Below are 20640 nucleotides of genomic sequence, written 5' to 3' on the forward strand. Positions count from 1 at the left end.
ATGGTTTTGTTCCCAGACATCGCATACTAGTTTCGTGTACACCAAAAGATGACATCACATATTATTGGAAAATGACGCAATCAGTATGTCATTTTATGACGCCGTCAATCAGCTGATTCATTATACGGATGGCGAAAAATTATGTCCCTTGACTAGATCTAAAGGTTGAAGGTCGTATAATTTTAAGGCTTAAGTTTTCTGGACTCTAGAGATTTCTTAGGAAAAATCATTCAGTATTAGAATAAAAGTAGTCTGTGCAAACGACAGGTTAATTCAACAAGGTGGGATAAAGGTTAGTTTATTACATGGGGTGTTATACCGTCAATGTCGCGGTGAAGATGGGATAAACAAACATATTCTCTAAATTCGCTAGAGATCTACGGCGTTGATGTTGGTGTGTGTTGTTAAAAGGATAATCGGTTTAACTACGGGGATCAAAGATCGCGCATTATAATAAAAGGTTGCTTTCCTAATCGTGAAGCTGGTTTACATGGTTAGTATTTGTGTTTCTGTTATACCTAATGATAAAATATGACATTTCTCCAGTGAAATAACAGCAGTGAAAATAAACAAATTGTTATTTTCACCGGTGAAAATAACAAATTTTCGGAACTCCTTTTCTTTTTTTAGATTATCATAAATATTTTTTTTTCTCTATGATCACGAGTAAATTAAAATCGACGTTAAACCGAGTCCAACAAATTGTCGTTTTTATTTATGCTTTTTCACCGTTTATTTACATTGTAAAAGAGTTTAAGTGGAGATTTTCGTTGTGTACACACCGGTCTTACTGAAAATAACGTATTGACCATCTATGTATAGAATGGGAGAACTTGGCTGGTATAATGACGTCATTTTGTCACACTAATGGCGTCATTTGTGTTTTGAAATGTATTGAGGCACGCCACGGGAGAATGTGTAACTTTTTAGCGAAAGGGAAACAGCTGTTAATTATTTTCTTAAGAAAGGGGCATAAACTAAACATAAAATTTGTTCATGTCAGTGTTAGATCGTTTGTTATTTCACGAGTGATCATAGAAAATATATTTTCACGAGTGGTATTCGGATTTCTATGATCACTCGTGAAAAAACATGCTATAATTAAAGGTTGCTTTCCTTATGGTGAAGCTGGTTTACATTGTTAGTAGATATATTTGTGTATGTTTCATTTCATTATTACAAAGTCCGAGGTTGTTAACAAATTGGATGAGGCAGCTACGCTGATAAAATTAACTACAGCAAAGTTTCGGCAACATATCTTACATTTTAATATTTTTGCGATGTTAGTGGAAAAAGATTATTTCTTGCCGTTGCTGACACACGGCAAAAACTTATAGTCTGGATTACCTGCCCCTTTGTATACAAAGAGCTGGGACCCAGACTACAAAGACTTATTGCATACGAATTCAGATTTTTATAATGGCGCGTAACCGCGTGACGTTCTTGCAGACGATTTTCTTGGAAAACATCCCGCTGAAAATAGCGCCATTTTGCGGTAAATTGTCTTCATTTTGCAATTATTCTTGAAGAATGTCATGCTGCAGATGATTCGCATTGCCATCACTTTCATTCGCAGTTGAATCGGTAATGTAAATGGAAAATAATGTCGGAAAGTGTGTCCATTATTTGCAAAAGCTATTTATGTCTTGACTTGTCTTATGAAAGGACTGACACATTTTAAGTTTCAGGAAACATGTCTTTTCTGGAAATTCGTACTTGCATAAGGCTAAAGCTACCGGTTGTTCGCTCTTCTAGCAATAAATTGTTTATTTACTGTTAAAGATAAGTTTTTCCGACTCGGGTCTGTGTGGTTTGTTTTGTTTTTTCAGTATTCATGTTTATTTTTATTACATGAATGATGATATTCTGAAATATAATTACATAAAGTATTTTCAGTATTATGATACATTAATGACTCACCAGTGACCAGATCTAGACAATATAGAGTAACCCTGGGTAATATCGGACACACGCCGGGTTTATCGGACAACCACAAAAAGTCGAAAATTTACATACAAAATGACCTCGCATTCAACGGTTTGAGCATTATTTACATTCTATAAAATAAATACGTTTTCATAGTATTATGTAACCAATCATCCAATTGGGAGCTGGAATAAATCGGTGATTTTGATTGGAAGGTGCGAGTTCATTTGGAGAGACATCCCCTCTTCACCTTAGCGAATATCCAAGACTCGGGAACATTAAAAACGGTCATTTTACAAGTAACGGTATGTTGTGAAATGAGTGAATACTGTTGTGAGAAAACGAATGATTTTAACTGAAATATTTATCTTCTGAAAAACATAATAAACTATTACAAACTTTACTGGTCATGTACGTAATTCCGGCCACTTTTGGGACTATTTAAGAAAAATCTTTAGTGTTAGGCAACTGGTTGAAACTAAACTTCACATATATAATCCTGGGTTCAAAACTCACCTAGCATGAAAATTTAAATAGAATTAGATCGGTGAATGTTACTTAATGAACAGAAAATGATGACATGTAAACTATCCATTTTCGTAGGTTAAATGTACCTAAAAAATCGGCCACTTTTCGGTTTGATCTGCAGATAAAATTACAAAGCAATATCTTTTGACAAATGTCCTCAATTTCAGAGTATTAATCAATGTTTATACTATTAAATTTTTTGACTTGAAATTTAAAATAAATGCGAAATTATTATACCATTTACTCCCCCTACCTATTTTAATAAATATAAACAATGGGGAAACTGCTATTTCATTAAAAAATATTTGTTTTTTAAGTGTTAAATAAATTTTTTCAAACATAGCTAAAAAAGTAAACACATTTTGTTTGAAAAGTTGACTTCAGTGTTGATTATTAGTAAACGCTTATATATAATATTTAAACATGTAATCTAGCAATATTCTTTTAAAGGGAGGTAATTCATATATTAAAAATTTATATTTAGGTTCTGATTTGTATGTTTTGAATATAAGTTTTTGTACAATAAATTGGTAAAACTTTGATTAAAGTTTATTAGATAAAATAAAAATAATTTTATCAGATATATTTGTTTCTTATATGATTATAATTGTTGCAACATATGATGACATCACTTTCCCCATGAGCCAAATATTTCCTGCTATATTTGTGACATTTTAACACAAAAGTTTACGGTGATATGGTTCTTACATTTGCAAAATATTGCGAGTGGGGATGGTTTTCATGTTGACTTTTCTAAATAAAAACAAAATATGTGCGTAAATATCATGAAAATGATTTTACACAGGTGGCCGATTTTTTACGTACAGGCCGGAATTACGTACATGACCAGTACTTGTATTGTAAAAAAATAAGAAAACTTAAACTGTCCGATAATCCCCAGGTTGTAAATGCTTCGTAAAATGCTATCGGGGTTTATCGGACACCAAACTATGGCAACACCTATAGAACTTAGGTGTGTTTTCTATACGTTTATTAGATGAGCTTAAGAATTATTATGGCTTCGTTGCAAAATAGAGACATTGAAAGAACGGACCATTAACTAAAATACAAATAAATAACAATAAACAACAATGTATATCTTGTATATGCGAGCTTTTCAGATATGGCCAAAGAGGGAAAAGGTATGCGATGTTAATATGCCATATATTTGCAATATATACGTAACGTATAACTACAAAATACAAATTCACCGATGAATAGACTTCACAGCTTAAATAGCATCACGATGAAGCCCAACAACGGAAATACATACAACCAACAACTGTCCGATATAAGCCTTTTTAGTATCCGATACAAGCCTTGGGACGTCCGGTTTTACCCTGCTGCGTCAATATTTATAAGTGCAATCTCATTGGTTGACTAAAAGGTTTAAAATAGATTTGAACATTCCATACCGTTGCATAAAAGCTACTGTAGGAAGAAAACAAAAGCATAAATTACTTTAATATAGATTTTCACATCATTAAAAATAATTTTGCATGCTTATTTTTGTTTGTACAATGAGTTTCTCCAAGGTTCTTTTTTATTTGATGGGTTCAAAGATGAACATTTGATTTACCAGTACTCAAGTATGAAGTTGTAACTGGGATGAAATAAAAATCTTAAACCTATCAATTTTTTGTTTGTCAGTTGTTGTCTAACACCTGTTTGTATAACAATAGTGTGTGCTTAATGTTTTAAGCATTAAGTATTTGTCATAGTTGCAATAATTCAACTCTCAGCTTTATAAACCAAAGGGTAGCTGAGAGTTGCAATGCACCGTCTTTTGTCCAAAGGTGCAAAACTTGATCCCCACTGAAAATGCAAAGGAACACTGATACTGCAAAAACTTATCAACGTTTACCATCAAAGCAAGATTTATTTACTTTGTTATTCTTTGCGTACGCTCTATTCACCATATCGAGAAACTGTCGTAATTATGGTGACTAAAAGTGTCGCTATCGGTTAGGTCGCAGTACACCAATCTTTTACACATGGTGATATTTGATGTAGCCTTAGTTGATAACGATGTCGAACAGATGTCAAATTTCCAAATTTGTACTCAAATTATAATTTTATGAGTAAATTATACTTACCTGACATATGTACTTTAGGATTCTATCTCGGCCCGAAAATAACTCGCTATACGGTAGGCGCCGCATAATAGACGACTACCGGAAATAAACAACTTTCGCGCATGCGTATCGTAGTTTCCTCTCCGCACGACCTCATGCTCGAATCACTTTCCTTGGCGCCTTCGAAGGCCTCAGAAAGTAGTCTGAAAAAGAGGGGAGGAAGGGTGGGTTTGTACATATGTCAGGTAAGTATAATTTACTCATAAAATTATAATTTGAGTACAAATTTGGAAATTTCATTTCCTAAATTATGTACTTACCTGACATATGTACTTTAGGATTCCTTCCCAAAGCAGTCCCTCTTTGGAGGCGGGTTCAGGTACTTTCTGACCACTCCAACAATTATAGTAGATCTTCTCATTCCAGAGTTTTCTATATCTTCTATTTCATAAAAACTGCTACAACAGTCCCTCTTATATACACAATAATAACTGTACACAGCACAAATCATGTATTCTTATTCACTTTTCCACATATTTAAACAATATATTTAAAAAAAAAAAATAAAAAAAAAAAAAAATAAAAAAAAAATATATGATGGATAAACCACTACTTGTGGCCATCATATATATGATATGTTCCATACTGTTGACTTAAAAACAGTTCATTTTCCGGAAAATAACTCGCCGGGGAGAAAAACATTATTCTTTAAGAAAATCAAATGATACATCTTTAAAATAGAACTTCACAAAAGTAGATGATCTACTCCAATCCGCACTGTCTAAAACATCTTTCAATGGAGCTCCCTTAAAAAGAGCCCATGATGGTCCGATTGACCTAGTTGAATGACCTTTAACTTTAGATACATACACTTTTTTCATTTTGTATGACTTTTGAATAGTCTTAACAATCCATGACGAAATTGTCTGACTTGAAGCCGCTCTATGCGGTTTATTTACAGTTAAAAATAATTTCAAAGAGTCCTTCTCTTTTGAATTCCTAAATTTTTCTGTTGATTTCAGATAATAAGTCAATGCTCGTTTTGGATCCAACAACTTGTTATTTGGAAAAGCAGGAATAAAAATAGTATTGCTCTGATGTGAACCTCTGTCCTGTTTCGATAAACCATGCCTTATGAAAGTTACACCTTTTGCTTGTACATTCACAGAATTTTCTCCCAATGTCAAAGATTGTAAATCCCCACATCTGCGAAAAGTTGTAATTGCTATGAGAAAAACTGTCTTGTAAGTTACATACTTTAAACTGGCTGTCTTTATTGGCTCAAACGGTGGTTGCTTGAGGGCATCTAAAACAAACAATAAATTCCATTCAGGTACAAGTCTTTTCACTGGTGGCCTTTCATTGAAAATGCCTTTCAGTAAACGAATAATATAGGGATGTTGACCCACTGGTATTCTGTCCACCGGGTTCAACATAGAAGACATCATTGATCTATAGCCTGAAATTGTTTTGTATTTTAAACCATCTTTATATAGATCAGCTAAAAAATTAGCACAGTTATTTAAAGATGGAGTAAAGGGATCAATTTGTCTTTTACCACACCAGCTATGGAATTTCCTAAATTTACATCTATAATCTTTCTGAGTTCCGATTCTCCATGATGAACACAATAATTTTCTAGTTTGTCTAGAAAATCCTTCTGTTTCATACCGTTTGTCGATAATCTCCATGCAGTCAGTTTTAGAAGTTTTGGATTCGGATGTAACATCCCTTTCTGAACCAATAAATCTTCCATTTCTGGAAGCTTGACTGGTGGAGCTATCAACAACTGAAGAATCATTGGATACCAATGCTGACGTTCCCACATTGGTGCTATCAGAATCAATTCGCACTGAAACTTCATCATGTGTTTGAGTACCTTGCCCAACAGACTTATGGGTGGAAATGCATATGCCATCATGCCTTCCCAACTTATGGACAGAGCATCCTGTGTCAGTGCTAATGTATCTAGATTCCATGAGCAAAACACTGGACATTGTTTGTTCTCTGCTGTCGCAAACAAATCTATTAGCGGAGTCTCCCACATCCAAAACAGATGGTTCACTACAGTCTTGTTCAGTGACCATTCTGTAGACTGAAGTTGGTGTCGGCTGAGAAAATCCGCTAATACATTTCTCTGCCCCTTGATATGTACTGATTTCAATTTCATATTGTGGTGTAGAGCTAGGAACCAGATTCTCTGAGCTAATTCGCAAAGTCTCATCGATTTTGTACCTCCCTGTTTGTTCAAATATTGAACTGTGCTGGAATTGTCCGATCGAATCAATACATGTTTGTTCTTTAATATCGGAACAAAATTTTCCAATGACAGATGTACCGCCTTCAATTCCAGATAATTTATATGCTCTGTACTCTGGTTCCTGGACCAAACACCCTGTACTACTTTGTTGTTCACAAAACCACCCCATCCCACCATTGATGCATCGCAAGTCATTGTTATCTGCGGTTGAATTGGTTGCAAAGACACCCCTTTTTGAAAATTGGCTTGATGTAACCACCAATGGAGACTGGATTTCACAGACTGTGTACATGGGACCTCCCAGTGCAGAGACATTCTGGCTGGACTCCAGTTTCGTAACAAATGCATTTGAAGGGGTCTCATATACAGTCTTGCATTTGGTACAATTTCTAGTGTGGATGCCATCATTCCAAGAACTACCAAATATTGTCTTGCTTTTGTGTAACCATTGATTAGTAGATGAATTGCCTTCACTAATTTCTGAAATCTTTCTGCCGTTGGATAAACCAGGCCTTTCTTTAATTGAAAAACTGTTCCTAAATATGTCAGAATCTGTACAGGAATGAGAGTGGATTTGTTTTTGTTTATTATGAAACCTAGATTCAGAAGAAGATTGAGCGTTATCTCTCTTTCTGTTAGTAATATTTGTCTTTCTTGATTCAGTTGTATCCAGTCGTCCAGATACACTGCTAATCGTATGGCTTTTACTCTTAGATAAGCTGCAACAACTGACAATATTTTTGTAAAAACTCGTGGAGAGACAGTTGGTCCGAAACATAATGTTTTGAATTGGAAAATTTTCCCCTTCCATGCAAATCTGAGGAATTTTCTGTGTTTCTTGAATATGCCTATGTGAAAATAAGCGTCTTTTAAGTCGAAAGATATCGCCCAATCGTTCTTTTGAACTAGATTTAACACTTTTGTCAATGTGTCCATCTTGAAATGTTGCTTTCGGAGGTACCGATTTAGAGGTTTTAGATTTATGACTGGTCTTAAATCTCCTGTCTTTTTCTTGACTAAAAATAGAGTACTGTAAAAACCTGTCGTCCAATTTGTTTTCGGTACGATTTCTATAGCATTTTTTTGCATTAAAGAATCTATTTCTTCCTGCATAATATGTTCGTTTTCGATACTGACATGAGTTTGTTTTATACCCTGAAAAATTGGTTTCTTTATGAATTCCAATTTGTAACCCTCTTTTATAATTGATAAAACCCATTTGTCTGTTGTAATCAACTGCCAATTTTTTTGAAAATGAGTTAATCTGTCCCCTACTGGTATCTCCGGTCGCAACATTAACAGACCTGACTGGTCATTGTTTACTAACCTTGGCAACTGTAGCCCTTGGTCTGTTATTGGCTGCATAGTTGCCCCGACCTCTCGAGCCACCAGCTCTGTGCTCTGTTCGAAAAGTACTTCGTGAGTCCGCATTGTATTTTGGAATGCGAAATGTAGGTGGCGCTCTATTGTATTCATTTGGCTGAACACCCATTCTTGTATTTGTCTTTACATATTGTCTTTTGACAGATGTTTGCTGTTCTGTCTGTTCACTGGCTTTCCTCTTATATGTTTCCTTCTTTTGCAATTTTTCTGGCAATAACTCTTCAAGTGTTTTTCTTTTGTCTTTCTTTTGTTTGAGAGTCTTTTCCAATTCTTCACCAAACACCCCGTCCCCTCTCAAGGGTAGGTTACTGATTGTCCTTGAATCATCAAGTTCATATAAAGAAGTCTCGCTCATTGTGACTTGTCTACGAATGATATGAAAAAATGCTCCTGCTCTACCAAATTGATCTAGACTTCGTGTGGATAAAGCGAAAATGTCCTTCACTTTTTTCTCAATGTCTGGTTTATCTGTAACCATGTCCATTAACATTGCAAGAGCTTGCTGCATGTACATCTGTGTAACAATACCCATGTAGACACTTTGCTGTCCTCTGTATGCGGTCTTCTCCACCATTTTGTTTGGTTGTGAGAACAGAAAAGTTCCATGTTTAGCGAATGAAGCTCTAGAACCAAACTTCTTTGTTAGACACGTGTCTACAATATCGTCCAATGTAGGTACACGTAAAAAATGTTCAGTGTCTTCATCAACTGGAAATAAATCTTTGCACTCTTCTGAAAAGGCTGTTACATTATTTGGTGTTTTAGACCGATAGCTTTGTTCCAAAATTTCTTTCTGCGAATTTTCTAAGCAAATGCCAGTTGGCTTTTGTGCATCTTTTTTCAAACATGCATCTTCTCCAAAAATGTCTTTCAAACACCTGCGTACACTAGCACTGTGCTCTGTGTCTTCTTCTTCTGAATCAGACAACGAAAAATGTTCAGAGGAAGCAGGATGAATGGAAAGTACATCATCTTGACGATTACTTGTGGAACTTTGACCAGTCCTCTCTTCAAAATTGGGGCTTGTATCACTCCCCTGGTCATAATTGGGGCTTTTGCCATTCCCCTGCGTTGAATTACCATGTCTTTGTGACTGGCATTGCAACAATGCAACAATATTGTGTAAAGTATTTTCAAGTTTACCGTATTTCTCGTCAAAACGTTCCTCTAATAAGTCTACTTTGGAACGTCTTTTTTTCTGCTTGCCAGACACTGTGTTATTACTCACGTCACTGTGTCCCATATCTTCTTCCTCGTTATCCACAAACGGAGAACGATTATTATTATTTTTAACAAACACTTCAGCCATGCTGAAAAATAGCGAGTAACAAACGCCTTCGAAGGCGCCGAGAAGAAAAGTGATTCGAGCATGAGGTCGTGCGGAGAGGAAACTACGATACGCATGCGCGAAAGTTGTTTATTTCCGGTAGTCGTCTATTATGCGGCGCCTACCGTATAGCGAGTTATTTTCGGGCCGAGATAGAATCCTAAAGTACATATGTCAGGTAAGTACATAATTTAGGAAATGAAATATTTACACTGTTAGAAATTTCAAAATGAAAATGTCAGCAAAGAATAGTGTGTTGAAACATTGTCGTGTTTTAGGTTGCATGCAAAGGATAACGACCGTAGGCTGCCATTCAGGTAAATTTAAATTAATGTGTTTTTGAAGTTTATTAATCACTTTCCTTAATTGGTAACGAATAGAGCTGCAACGATTCACCAACAGCTCGATTCGATTTCGATTTCAGACACTCCGATACCGATTTTTTCGATTCGATTCATCTTCAAACCTAGTTTTATAATATATTCACTCTTATGCCTCAAAATTAACATTTCTGTTCAAATGTGATTTCAAAAATACACACATAAAAAAGAAAAGCAAATTAGGAATTTTAATATAAAAACTTCTGACTAGAAGATTGTGTTGATTACACAAATATATAAAAAATAAATAAATAATCATAAGAACGTATATGGAATCAGTTGAATGGTAATACTATCACTATTATTCTTTTACCTAAAACCGCAATAAGCATGTCTACCATTGTGACATGACATCATCACCTGTTTCCTGTAGGACAAATCACATTCTCTAATTAAACTTAACAAAATTCCAACAGAAATAGAACTACTTTTCTGGCTTGAGACTTCAGTAGTTGCACTTATGCGACCTCTTAGTCTTGCTAAATCAACGTTATGTTTGCGTTTGACATATTGCATTAGATTAGTGGTTGAGCTGGACTTTGCGTACGCCACATCTGTGAAGCACAGTTTACTTTTTGCTTTATCGGTAGGGCTACCATCCCGAAACCCAAAATACTGCCACATCTTTGATTTTAGCTTCTTAGGCGCATCTGATAATTTCAATTTGTCGGCAACAACTTGTTCAGCCATTTTGACGCTTTTTCCGAAAGTAGACCGTAACGCGCTTATTGATTGGATGACTAAAGTAACTAGCAACCAATCGCGCGGGTCGTAATTACAGGTAAAGATAAAACCTTCACCTTCCCATATCAATAGTCAGAATACAGCGTGCTTTACATATCTATGTATATATATTTATATATGTTAAAGAATTGAATCGAATTAGGTAGGTTTGGTATCGTAATCGAATCGAAGCATTTCGAATCGATTTTCGATGAATCCGATCAAATCGTTGCAGCTCTAGTAACGAACAACATCTGTTTAGTGATGCGCACTAAATCTGTGCGCAGAACTGCAATTGTGTTTATGTACTCCCAGAGTCGGCAGCCGCCACAACAAAAATTATCAACGGCTCTGGGAGTACGTTTATAGGGACTTTGTATTTGTCACAGTTATCTTTCAGGGATTAAACGGTAAAACCAGTGCTTATAACCCGCATACATGGTTATTTACCCACTTACTAAAATAGAAGTCCATTACCCTATGGCCTTTATCGTCCAGGTTATCCCGTACAAAATTTTTGGGCGGAATTGGGACGGACATGAGGCGGAATTTATTCCGAATTGGGACGGAAACTATTGTTTCCGAGCGGACTAGAGGCGGAAATTGATTTCCGCCCCAAAAAGACCATGTCTCTTGATTTTTTTCCAGGCGGAACGCGATCATTAGCAATTCCGGGCGGTAATAAGACTCGGGCGGAATTTCATACTTACACATTTCTCTTGGGTGGATTTTTGGACTAAAGAAATTAACTCTGGCGGAATTTCATACATTTCTCTGGGGCAGAATGTTGGACTTAGAAAACTATTGATAAAGAATTTCAAAATGGGACTTAAAGATAATTAATAAACAGAGTTCTGATTTCAGTTTCTGAATGGTTATATATTGTAGGAAACATTTGCTATACACAAGGAAAACAACATTAATATTCAATTCATCAATAGTTAACCCATGCAAAAAAGGCTGAAATGAGCTTGAAATGACACACATTTAAGGCTGGAATGACTGTGAAAAAATAGGACTAATCCACAAATTCAGCTGCAAGTTTTCACTCCTCAAAATTTGAAGGAAAATAATTAACTTAGATAAATACTGTTCTGGATGAATTTTATATATATTTTGGCTCAGGCTTATTTTTATAAGACCTTATAATTAAATCACTTTGTTATGATAATTTATCTTACAGCATTTAAAGAACATGTTAATCTACTATGTAATTAAAATATCTTTGAATTAAAAAGGTCTTAGAGTAAATTTGATTAAGGGCTGTATGATGCAAGTTGAAAATTGTTGTGAAATGCAGTTGCATTTATCCCTGTTTATCAGCAGTGTTTTGTTTTAAGATGTCAATTTGGTGGCTGTTACTATAATCTTCCCCCAGTTGTAAACAAAGAATTCATGGGTAATTTGATACTTAAGGGCCTGATAGGTTAGACAGTGAGTCAGAATTTTGAAAATAAGAGTGGCAAGACCTGTTACTGAACTTACTGGGCTAGAAAATTTGAAATGCAGTTTCAAAGCAATGATTGGATTTTTAATTAATAATTTGAAGATTTAATAATATGATGAATTAATCTTACTTTGATGAACATTCTGAAATAATTAAGTAAAATGTGGAAGTCAACATTCAGTGTGTAAAAAAGGCTGTAAAGAGTGTTTCAGTGAGTTATGATGGAACTTTTTAAAATGCTCTGAACTTACTTAAAAGGTTTGTTTCTATATTTACTTTGTATTGTTTTCTTATAATGCTGTGTTTATTATAGTTATATTGTTTAACAGTAATTAATATCTGTTTTGGCGGGTCAGCTAGGTTTTAACATCTAACATTTAAAATGAATGCTCAAGCTAGTCATCTTTAAATTGCAGTTAATGTCACATGTATTAATTTATATAAAAAACATAATGTAGTCAAAGGTGTCTATATATATGTAACAGTTAATGTATTGCGTTTATTTAAGCCGTGAATGAGTTAATTGTTCAATCAATGAAGTATGTTGTGTCATCTGCGAAAAAGGTTTGTTTTATGACTGACTGTATCTGGATAAGGATTGAAAGGTGCATGTTGTTTTTGTGATTTCAAAAAAAAATTGTTAAGCTTCGTCCGTCAATCCATTAGCAGCTTGAGGAGCTATGTATATAACGGAGTAGTTCATAATACCCCCCCCCCCCTCGGAATCATTCACATATTCTCCTGTCATATTTCCGCCCGGAAATAAATTCCGCCCGGAAATTTCAATCCCAGTCTAATTTCCGCCTGTAAATATTTTCGGCCTCTTAAGCATATTCAGCCCCAAATTCCACCCCATGTCACCATGCAAAAATAATTTCTGCCCGGAAATCTTTTCCGCCTGATTAGCATATTTCGCTCCAAATTCCGCCCCATATCTGCCCCGTTTCCGCGTTGTTTCCGCCCCGTTTCCGCCTAATTTCCGCTTTGAAAACATTCTTTCTTGTAACCACTATATTCCCGGTGGAATCAACAATTTTCCAGGCGGAACTGTTAGTAAAAATCCGTCTCAATTTCGGGCGGAACATTTCGTACAGGGTATGACCTTAATCCAGTCATAAAATGCATTATTGAAGTCACACCAGATAACCAAAAGCACAGGAAAAATCTGGTAAATTAGTGCTATAAATTGTAATGTCCGAAAATTTTGAGTCATATTTTTTTACGAAAACCAGTATATAGCATAATTTAGAGTCAAGAAAAATTATTATTTAGGCAAAAATAAGGGTTGTCAGAAAATTTAGAGTTTCTTAAAACTTAAAGAATAACTATGGTAGATAAAACACAGAAATGCTATAAATGCAATGTATCTCAGTTATTTAAACAGGGAAAATTAAAACTTAATTTCCTTGATCATAAGTTTTATACTAGTACTACACATCAGGCTTTTCCCATGGGCTTTTAAAGTTTTAAGCATAGTGGAACCCTTAGCCTTCTGTCCTAAATCATGGGTAACCTGGCGGCTGAATTTGAAAGAAAGGGTATCGTGTGGCTTAGTTTTCAGGAGGATCAGGCCTATACATTAATTTCAAATTATTATTTGTGTGAGCATGTTTTTGCTCTGGAGTGAAGTAGAAAATTAGTTATAGGACTGTGCCCCAGTGCCTGGGGAAACGCTTACAAACATGATAAACTAGTTTAAAGGTAAAAATAATAATTTTTACATGATCATTTTAGCAAAAGTAAAGTATACAGGCATGGAAAACTAAAAAGAAAAAACATCTATTACAACATCTCAAAAACTAATGGTCTCAAACAAAAGTTTTAATGTCTTCTTCTATTGAAAAAATACTATTTGTTACTACAAGTGCGTCAAGATGCATTTCTGAATGGTAAAGTGTTAACTGTGCTATTAACCTGCTTATTGTAGCGATAGATTTGCATAATGCCGTCAGAAAACACGTTGCGACTATGGTGGAGTGAGGAGACGCGCACTGTGTTTGTCTACTACCTGACTGGAGCTATGGTCTTCTCCTTTGTAATCACAGTGTTCATCACACGCTCTCTTAGGCGCAAGGAGGTATGTTGGAGCTTAATTGAGCTGCGATCTGAGAAAACTGGGCATATTGCTTGTTGTTCCAGAGTTAGTAGCCTGTGCAGTCTGCACAGGCTAATCAGGGATGACACTTTCTGCTTTTATGGTACTTTTCGTTTAAAGGAAGTCCCTTTTTACTAAAAATCTAGTTAGTTTAAGAGGAAAGTGTGGTCCCTGGGATGACACTTAACGCACATGCATTAAGCCCAGGTTTTCTCAGAACGCAGCTCAATTGCTAAACCTTTCCCTCTCAGAAGCAAACACATATTGGCTATATGCAACCAGCATAAATCCAGAACAGCCTGCACATTAAAGTTCCAGTCAGGTTTTATGCTTTTTGTTGCTCATGAGTATTGTAGGGTTGGATAAGATGCATAGAATTTAATATTGAATCTATTAAGGTTGTTTATGAATTTTGATTTTCTAAAGGTAAAAATTGTATCTGAGTGAGAAAGGTTTAAACGAGATGTGCGAAAGAAATAGTAATTTTTATTGGAGAAGAATGTCATTAAAATTGTGACATAGAGCAGTGGTAAATAAACTTTTAACAAGCAGCCTAAACTTTATAAACTTTACTAATCCACCTTTTTGTTTTGAATTCCGAAACTTTTCTTTATATGTATGGTAATTTATTTGCTGTCTGTTCACCTAAAAATATTAGTACATTTCTGTATTGCATACGTGAATGATGTTAATTTATATGTTAAACCTTTGATATAAAGTTTTTATTAGTCCTAGCCTATTAAGATCATTTCGATTTCAATCATTTTTGTCAGAGAGCTTATTAAGCAAATCTCTTAAAAATTGTCTAAAATGCTGGACCAATTAATTACAATATCTTATTGATAACATATGTCATCTATTTAATAAAAAAATAAATATTGTAATTTGTATGATATGCATAATTTCTGCTTAAATAACTTGAGTCTCGTTCTTAAAAAACTGGGCTCAATGCATGTGCGTTAAGTGTCGTCCCATATAAGCCTGTGTTGACATCACTGCATTTTTATGGTAATTTGCTTTTCAAGAAAGTCTCTTCTTATCAAAAATTCAGTTTAGGGGAATTGATTTGTCACTGCTTAGCCAGTGAACCCTGCACAGACTAATGCGGGACAACACTGTATGCACACTTATTAAGCCCAGTTTCCCAGATCCATGTTATGTTTGTCATTTCAGGCAAGAGTTTTGCATTTAATGCATCTTGACAATATCAAAGAATACCTTGTCCCATATATGATCATTGTCAAAACATCACTTATGCCAGGTGGGTGAAATATTTATTTATGTTAAAGGGGCCTTTTCACAGATTTTGGCATGTTTTGAAGTTTGTCATTAAATGCTTTATGTTGATAAATGTAAATATTGGATCTAAAAAGCTCCAGTAAATAAAATTTAAAAAGGAAAAAAAGGTAAACCTCAGCAGGACTCAAAAAACTGACCCCTGGAGTCCTGAAGTAAAAAGTCTGCGCATTACACCACTCGGCTATCCTTCCTAATACAATTCCTGATGTACTTTCAGTCATTGAAATTGAGATTTAAATCTACAAGCAAGTCGGGCTAGAACTATGGGAATTTGAACAAGCCCAAGTCAGATTTTACTGGCCCAAACATTTTTGTTATACATGCAGATAAACATAACATAAAACATCCAAAGAAGCATTCATTTATTCAATCTTTAGAATACAATACAAATCTCTTATTAATTTCATCCTCATCCAAGTTAGCTTCCTCGTCATCTGAGCCAGCCTCTTTCGGATCCTGTAATAAGAAGAAATTAATTTCACACACGGTTTTCAATCAAATCACAATTATAAATATATACATAAAGTTTAGGTAAAAAATAGCAGTAAGTTATCCCATATATCCATGTGAAAGAGAGAGCAAACCTGAACCACCAGAAAATATATGCGCAATTAAATGCCAGGTTATTCTACAAAAAGCCAGTTGACAAATGCGTCAATCACAGTTACCTCAGATTCGCATTCCTCAATGACGTTCTTGAATGACAACTGTTCGGCCATTACTCTCTGTGTCCCGAACGCCACGCAAAACATTTATTTTACATAATAGTAATCCGGGAATCACAAAACCATGCTTTATGCGCAGTAATCCAATTATCGGCTGATTGCCCAGCACGTGTGCGCAGTGTGTTAAAACATAAGTGGCTGTTGATTTAAGCGGCTCAAAACTTTGTTTACAAATATTGAAAATGAAAGTGGAACTTGTTTTCTGTTTAATGAATTGTACAAGAACGTCGGGCTTGTAATATTGGATTTCCTACAAGCCCGAAAGAAAAAATACTAGTTTTTTGCTGTCGGACTAGTGCGAATTTCGACGACTGTACTTTATACCTCATATAAGCGATCCTCTTAGTTTTACAAAGTATAACAACAACAACAGAACTCTCCAAATTATTTAATCGTTTCGCGTTGCAATTATCAGGTTTTTAAATCGTCAAAAGATGCATATAAAGGCTATTTTAGAGCATGGTAAATGTTCAGTATTACGGTTTTCTCACAATTATCATAACTTAAACGAAAATTTGGGAATATGAAACAACTTTTTTCAATTTTGTCAATTTACCAAAACGTGAAAAGGCCCCTTTAAAATGTCAGATATGTATCTCTGAGTCATTGTATTCCATTATAATTTCATTTACTGTGTTCATTCATTCAGTCCGGAAGAAAGGAATACTAAATAAGAAATACTAAATAAATAGGTTTAAAAACAGTGAGTGAACAATTTTGAAAGCAATTATTCTAGTTGAAAATCACAGTAGAACACTTACCAGGTTTTTGCATTTAGGCAATATTATTTCTGATGATTCATGAAACAAAAACTGACCCGCCTCAGTCAGGCACAAATGGGTATTTTGCCATATGCAGCCAGGCAGCTACCCTTTCCTCTAATTAGTGGTAGCTCTTGTCTTGATCAGACTGCGCTGGCTGGTATTGAGCTACGCTGGGCGCATACAGCATAAGACCCATTTTTGCATTACTTGGCTGAATAATTTCCCTATTAAGTTAAGACTTTCTTAGATTCTGAGGCTTATATATAGCCGTGGCAGAATAGCAAAACTTTACTCCTTATGTACGCTCGTCGCAAAACTGCTTATTTCATGACTGCTAAATTAATGATAAACGTCGTTAACCTCAAACAAATTTAACATTGTTGTAGGCTGTGGTTTACCTAAGCAAGCCAAGGTGTTTCTACAATTCCTAGGGGACAAGGGCCCATCCCAGAACTTTGAACTGCGCTCCAACAAGGGGGGCAGGACCCAGTTTCAAAGGGGCTTCACTGACATATTTCTTGTCAAAGTTCCTGGTAAGAGATTGAACTTTAAGTAGTCATCTTTGGTGATTGTTTTACACATTATAATATTTTCCAGAAATTGAAAGTTCACAGGTAAAACTATAGTACCGGTATTTTTATCTCATTGGATTTAAAGCAAATGCAGTTAATTATGTTTTATGAGCCTGGTTCTAGTATTGGGGGCTGGAGAGTGGTGGAGGGGAAAGTGGCGTCAAATGGGTGGTTTCTAGTCAGTGGCTTTAGTTTTCATTTACCAATCGTGATGAAACTTTGCATATACCAAGCTTGCATTGAGGCCTGTGCTTTCTATCATCCATTAAAATGCTCCCTCGCCGAGGCACTTGAATTTCAAAATCAGAGTCCACAAGGTGCTTTAAAAATTTTCCTTTAGTGTTTGTTCTGTAATTGCAACTAGCCATTCTTAAGATCATAGCTATACTAACTTTTCCGAAAAAGAGTTGATTGAAGATCCTCTGTCAATTATATGTATCTCTTTACTAAAGCCTGCCTAAACACGGGGCCAAGTTGTTTTAGAAAATCTATATTGGCTGATGACAGCGCACACTTTGAATGAGTGACAGCATTTTTAGGCAGTCAATACCTGCAGTAAAATCATGCTGGGGAAGCATAATGTAATTGCCAGAAGTGTGGGGTTTTGTGGAAGGGTAATGGCTTTGTAATACCTTCCACACTCATTGGTCCCTACCATGAACACCTGTCCTCCGTGATGAAATCCAGGCCAGTTACTTAGAATACTGTTGATGGTGACCAGGTGTAATCCTATGGAAATTGTTTATTTCATGCATAATATTGTCAAAACAAAATACAAAACAAAACAGGTGGTTTATGGTCAACAAGTGTTCTGCAGTCAGAGACAAATGCCCCTCCAAACAGAGCTTTGAACTAGTGACCCCAATTTCAGTAGGGGTCATCTACTGTCCAAGGCCAAGGCGCATGTGAAGTATCAAGCCAATCGGTCAATTCATTAATGAGTTATTGATCGGAAACAATTTTAAAAATTATTTTGACTGGCCTTGACCTTTGACCTAGTGAAACCAATTTTGAAATGGGTCATCTAGTGTTCAAGACCAATGCCCATGGGAAGTATCAAGCCAATCGGTCAGTTGGCTGACAAGTTATTGATCAGAAACGCTTTTCCCACTTATTGTGCCAGTGACCATGACCTTTGACCTTGTAATCCCCAATATCAATAGGGGTCATCTACATGTACTGTCTAAGCCCAATGCACATGAGAAGTATCAAGCCAATCGGTGAATCAGTTGAAGAGTTATTGATCGGAAATGATTTCACACTGTGTGTAACAGTGACCTTGAGCTTTGACCTACTGACTCCAATTTCAATAGGGGTCATCTACTGTCCAAAGCCAATGCACATCTGAAGTATCAAGCCAATCAGTGAATCAGTTGAAGAATTTTTGATGGGAAACTATTTTACACTTAGTGTGTAACAGTGACCATGACCTAAAGACCCCAATTTCAATAGAGGTCATCTACTGTCCAAGGCCAATGCACATCTGAAGTATCAAGCCAATCAGTGAATCTGATGACGAGTTATTGATCGGAAAGGATCGTACTCTTAATGTTTAACAGTGACCTTGACCTAGTGATCCCAATTTCAATAGGGGTAATCTACTGTTCAAGGCCAATACAATTGTGAAGTATCAAGCCAATCAGTCAATTGGTTGACGAGTTATTGATCAAAAACGATTTTCACACTTAGTTTGATAGTGACCTTGACCTTTGACCTAGTGACCCCAATTTCAGTAGAGGGCATCTACTGTCCAAGGCCAATGCACATGTGAAGTATCAAGCCAATCAGTCAATTTGTTGACAAGTTATTGATCGGAAATGATTTTACACTTAGTCTGATAGTGACCTTGACCATTGTCCTAGTGTCCCCAATTTCAATAGGGGTCATCTACTGTCCAATGCCAATGCACATGGGAAGTATCAAGCCAATCGGTCAATTTGTTAATGAGTTATTGATCTGAAACGATTTTAACACTTAGTGTGATAGTGACCTTTAACCTAGTGACCCCAATTTCAATAGGGGTCATCTACTGTCCAAGGCCAATGCACATGTGAAGTTTCAAGACAATCGGTCAATTTGTTGACGAGTTATAGATCTGAAACAAACTGGTCTACCGACATTCAGACTGGTCTACGGACATTGCATTTTCACACTGAATGTGATATTGACCTTGACCAAGTGACCCCAATTTCAATAGGGGTCATCTACTTCCAAGGCCAATGCACATGTGAAGTATCACGTCAATCGGTCAATTCGTTGACAAATTATTGATTGGAAAGGAACTGGTCTACGGACATTCAGACTGGTCTACGGACAGACAGCCAGCAAAACAATATACCCCATCTTCTGCGAAGGGGGGCATAATAACTTAGTTTGCATAAACAGTTTGCATTAACAGTTTGCATTAACAGCTCCTGACCGAACTTAGAATAAAGCAAGCATGCATGCAGACCTAGCTAGGGATTCTGTTTGGGGCATTTGGGTCAAAGGTCAAGGGAATTGTTACTTAAAATAGGAAAACGGCATTCACCGTATAACTTGATATTTGATGGAGATATTGTGCTGACATTGTGTGTTATTTTGCTTACATGTATGCCTTACTTTGGGTTCCATCAGGGACCAGTTGAGTTAAGATCAAGGTTATGGTTTCTTGAAATTGAAAAATCTTTGACCGCTTAATACGTTTGGTTTTCATACAGGTATATTGAGCTGAAATTTTGTGTTTAGGTAGCTTACATGCATATCTAGCTTTGGATTGGACAATTATTTTAATTTAATTCATTACTAAATCCTTGGAATCCTGGGTGTTTTGCATTGTCATGCTTCTGGTTTTTCTTAAAGCATCTTATGTTTTTCATATACTTTATTCTCTAATAAACTTCATTAGGCCAAACAAAATAAATTGTACGGTTTGGGTAACGGCTGAAAAAAACATAGGTAGGGTGAGTAGGTATTTTTTTTTTTTTTTTGGTCTTGCAATGACTCACATGCTTTTGCAATGGCTATAGTGTTTTAATATATTTTGTTAACCATAGTGATACATTTTTTGTTTGTTTTAGGAAATGCCCATAATTCCATGATACTCACCTCTAAGACACATCTTCATTCAGTTATTCCACATGGATCAATAATTAAT

The 20640-nt window shown here is 35.7% G+C and overlaps 1 protein-coding gene across 1 annotated transcript; it reads right to left on the reverse strand.

Annotated features, from left to right (window-relative positions):
- Nucleotides 1–5124: 5124 nt before the first annotated feature.
- LOC127881406 (uncharacterized) lies at nucleotides 5125–9573 on the reverse strand. The gene is made up of 2 exons (XM_052429273.1): nucleotides 8117–9573; nucleotides 5125–5835 (listed from the first exon to the last, which is right to left on the reverse strand). The coding sequence occupies exons 1-2, from the start codon at nucleotides 9479–9481 to the stop codon at nucleotides 5803–5805; spliced, it is 1398 nt and encodes a 465-aa protein (XP_052285233.1). The 5' UTR covers nucleotides 9482–9573; the 3' UTR covers nucleotides 5125–5802.
- Between the last annotated feature and the right edge of the window lie 11067 nt (nucleotides 9574–20640).

The sequence above is a fragment of the Dreissena polymorpha genome, chromosome 5 (assembly GCF_020536995.1).
Source record: "Dreissena polymorpha isolate Duluth1 chromosome 5, UMN_Dpol_1.0, whole genome shotgun sequence".
Classification (NCBI taxonomy): Eukaryota; Metazoa; Mollusca; class Bivalvia; order Myida; family Dreissenidae; genus Dreissena; species Dreissena polymorpha.

Excerpts from the sequence above, each read along its gene's own strand:
- LOC127881406 (XM_052429273.1), bottom strand. The coding sequence starts at position 9,481 with ATGGCTGAAGTGTTTGTTAAAAATAATAATAATCGTTCTCCGTTTGTG. Across the intron at positions 5,836-8,116 it reads CAAGGGCTACAGTTGCCAAG|ATGCCCTCAAGCAACCACCG; the intron begins GTTAGTAAACAA and ends TGTTTGTTTTAG.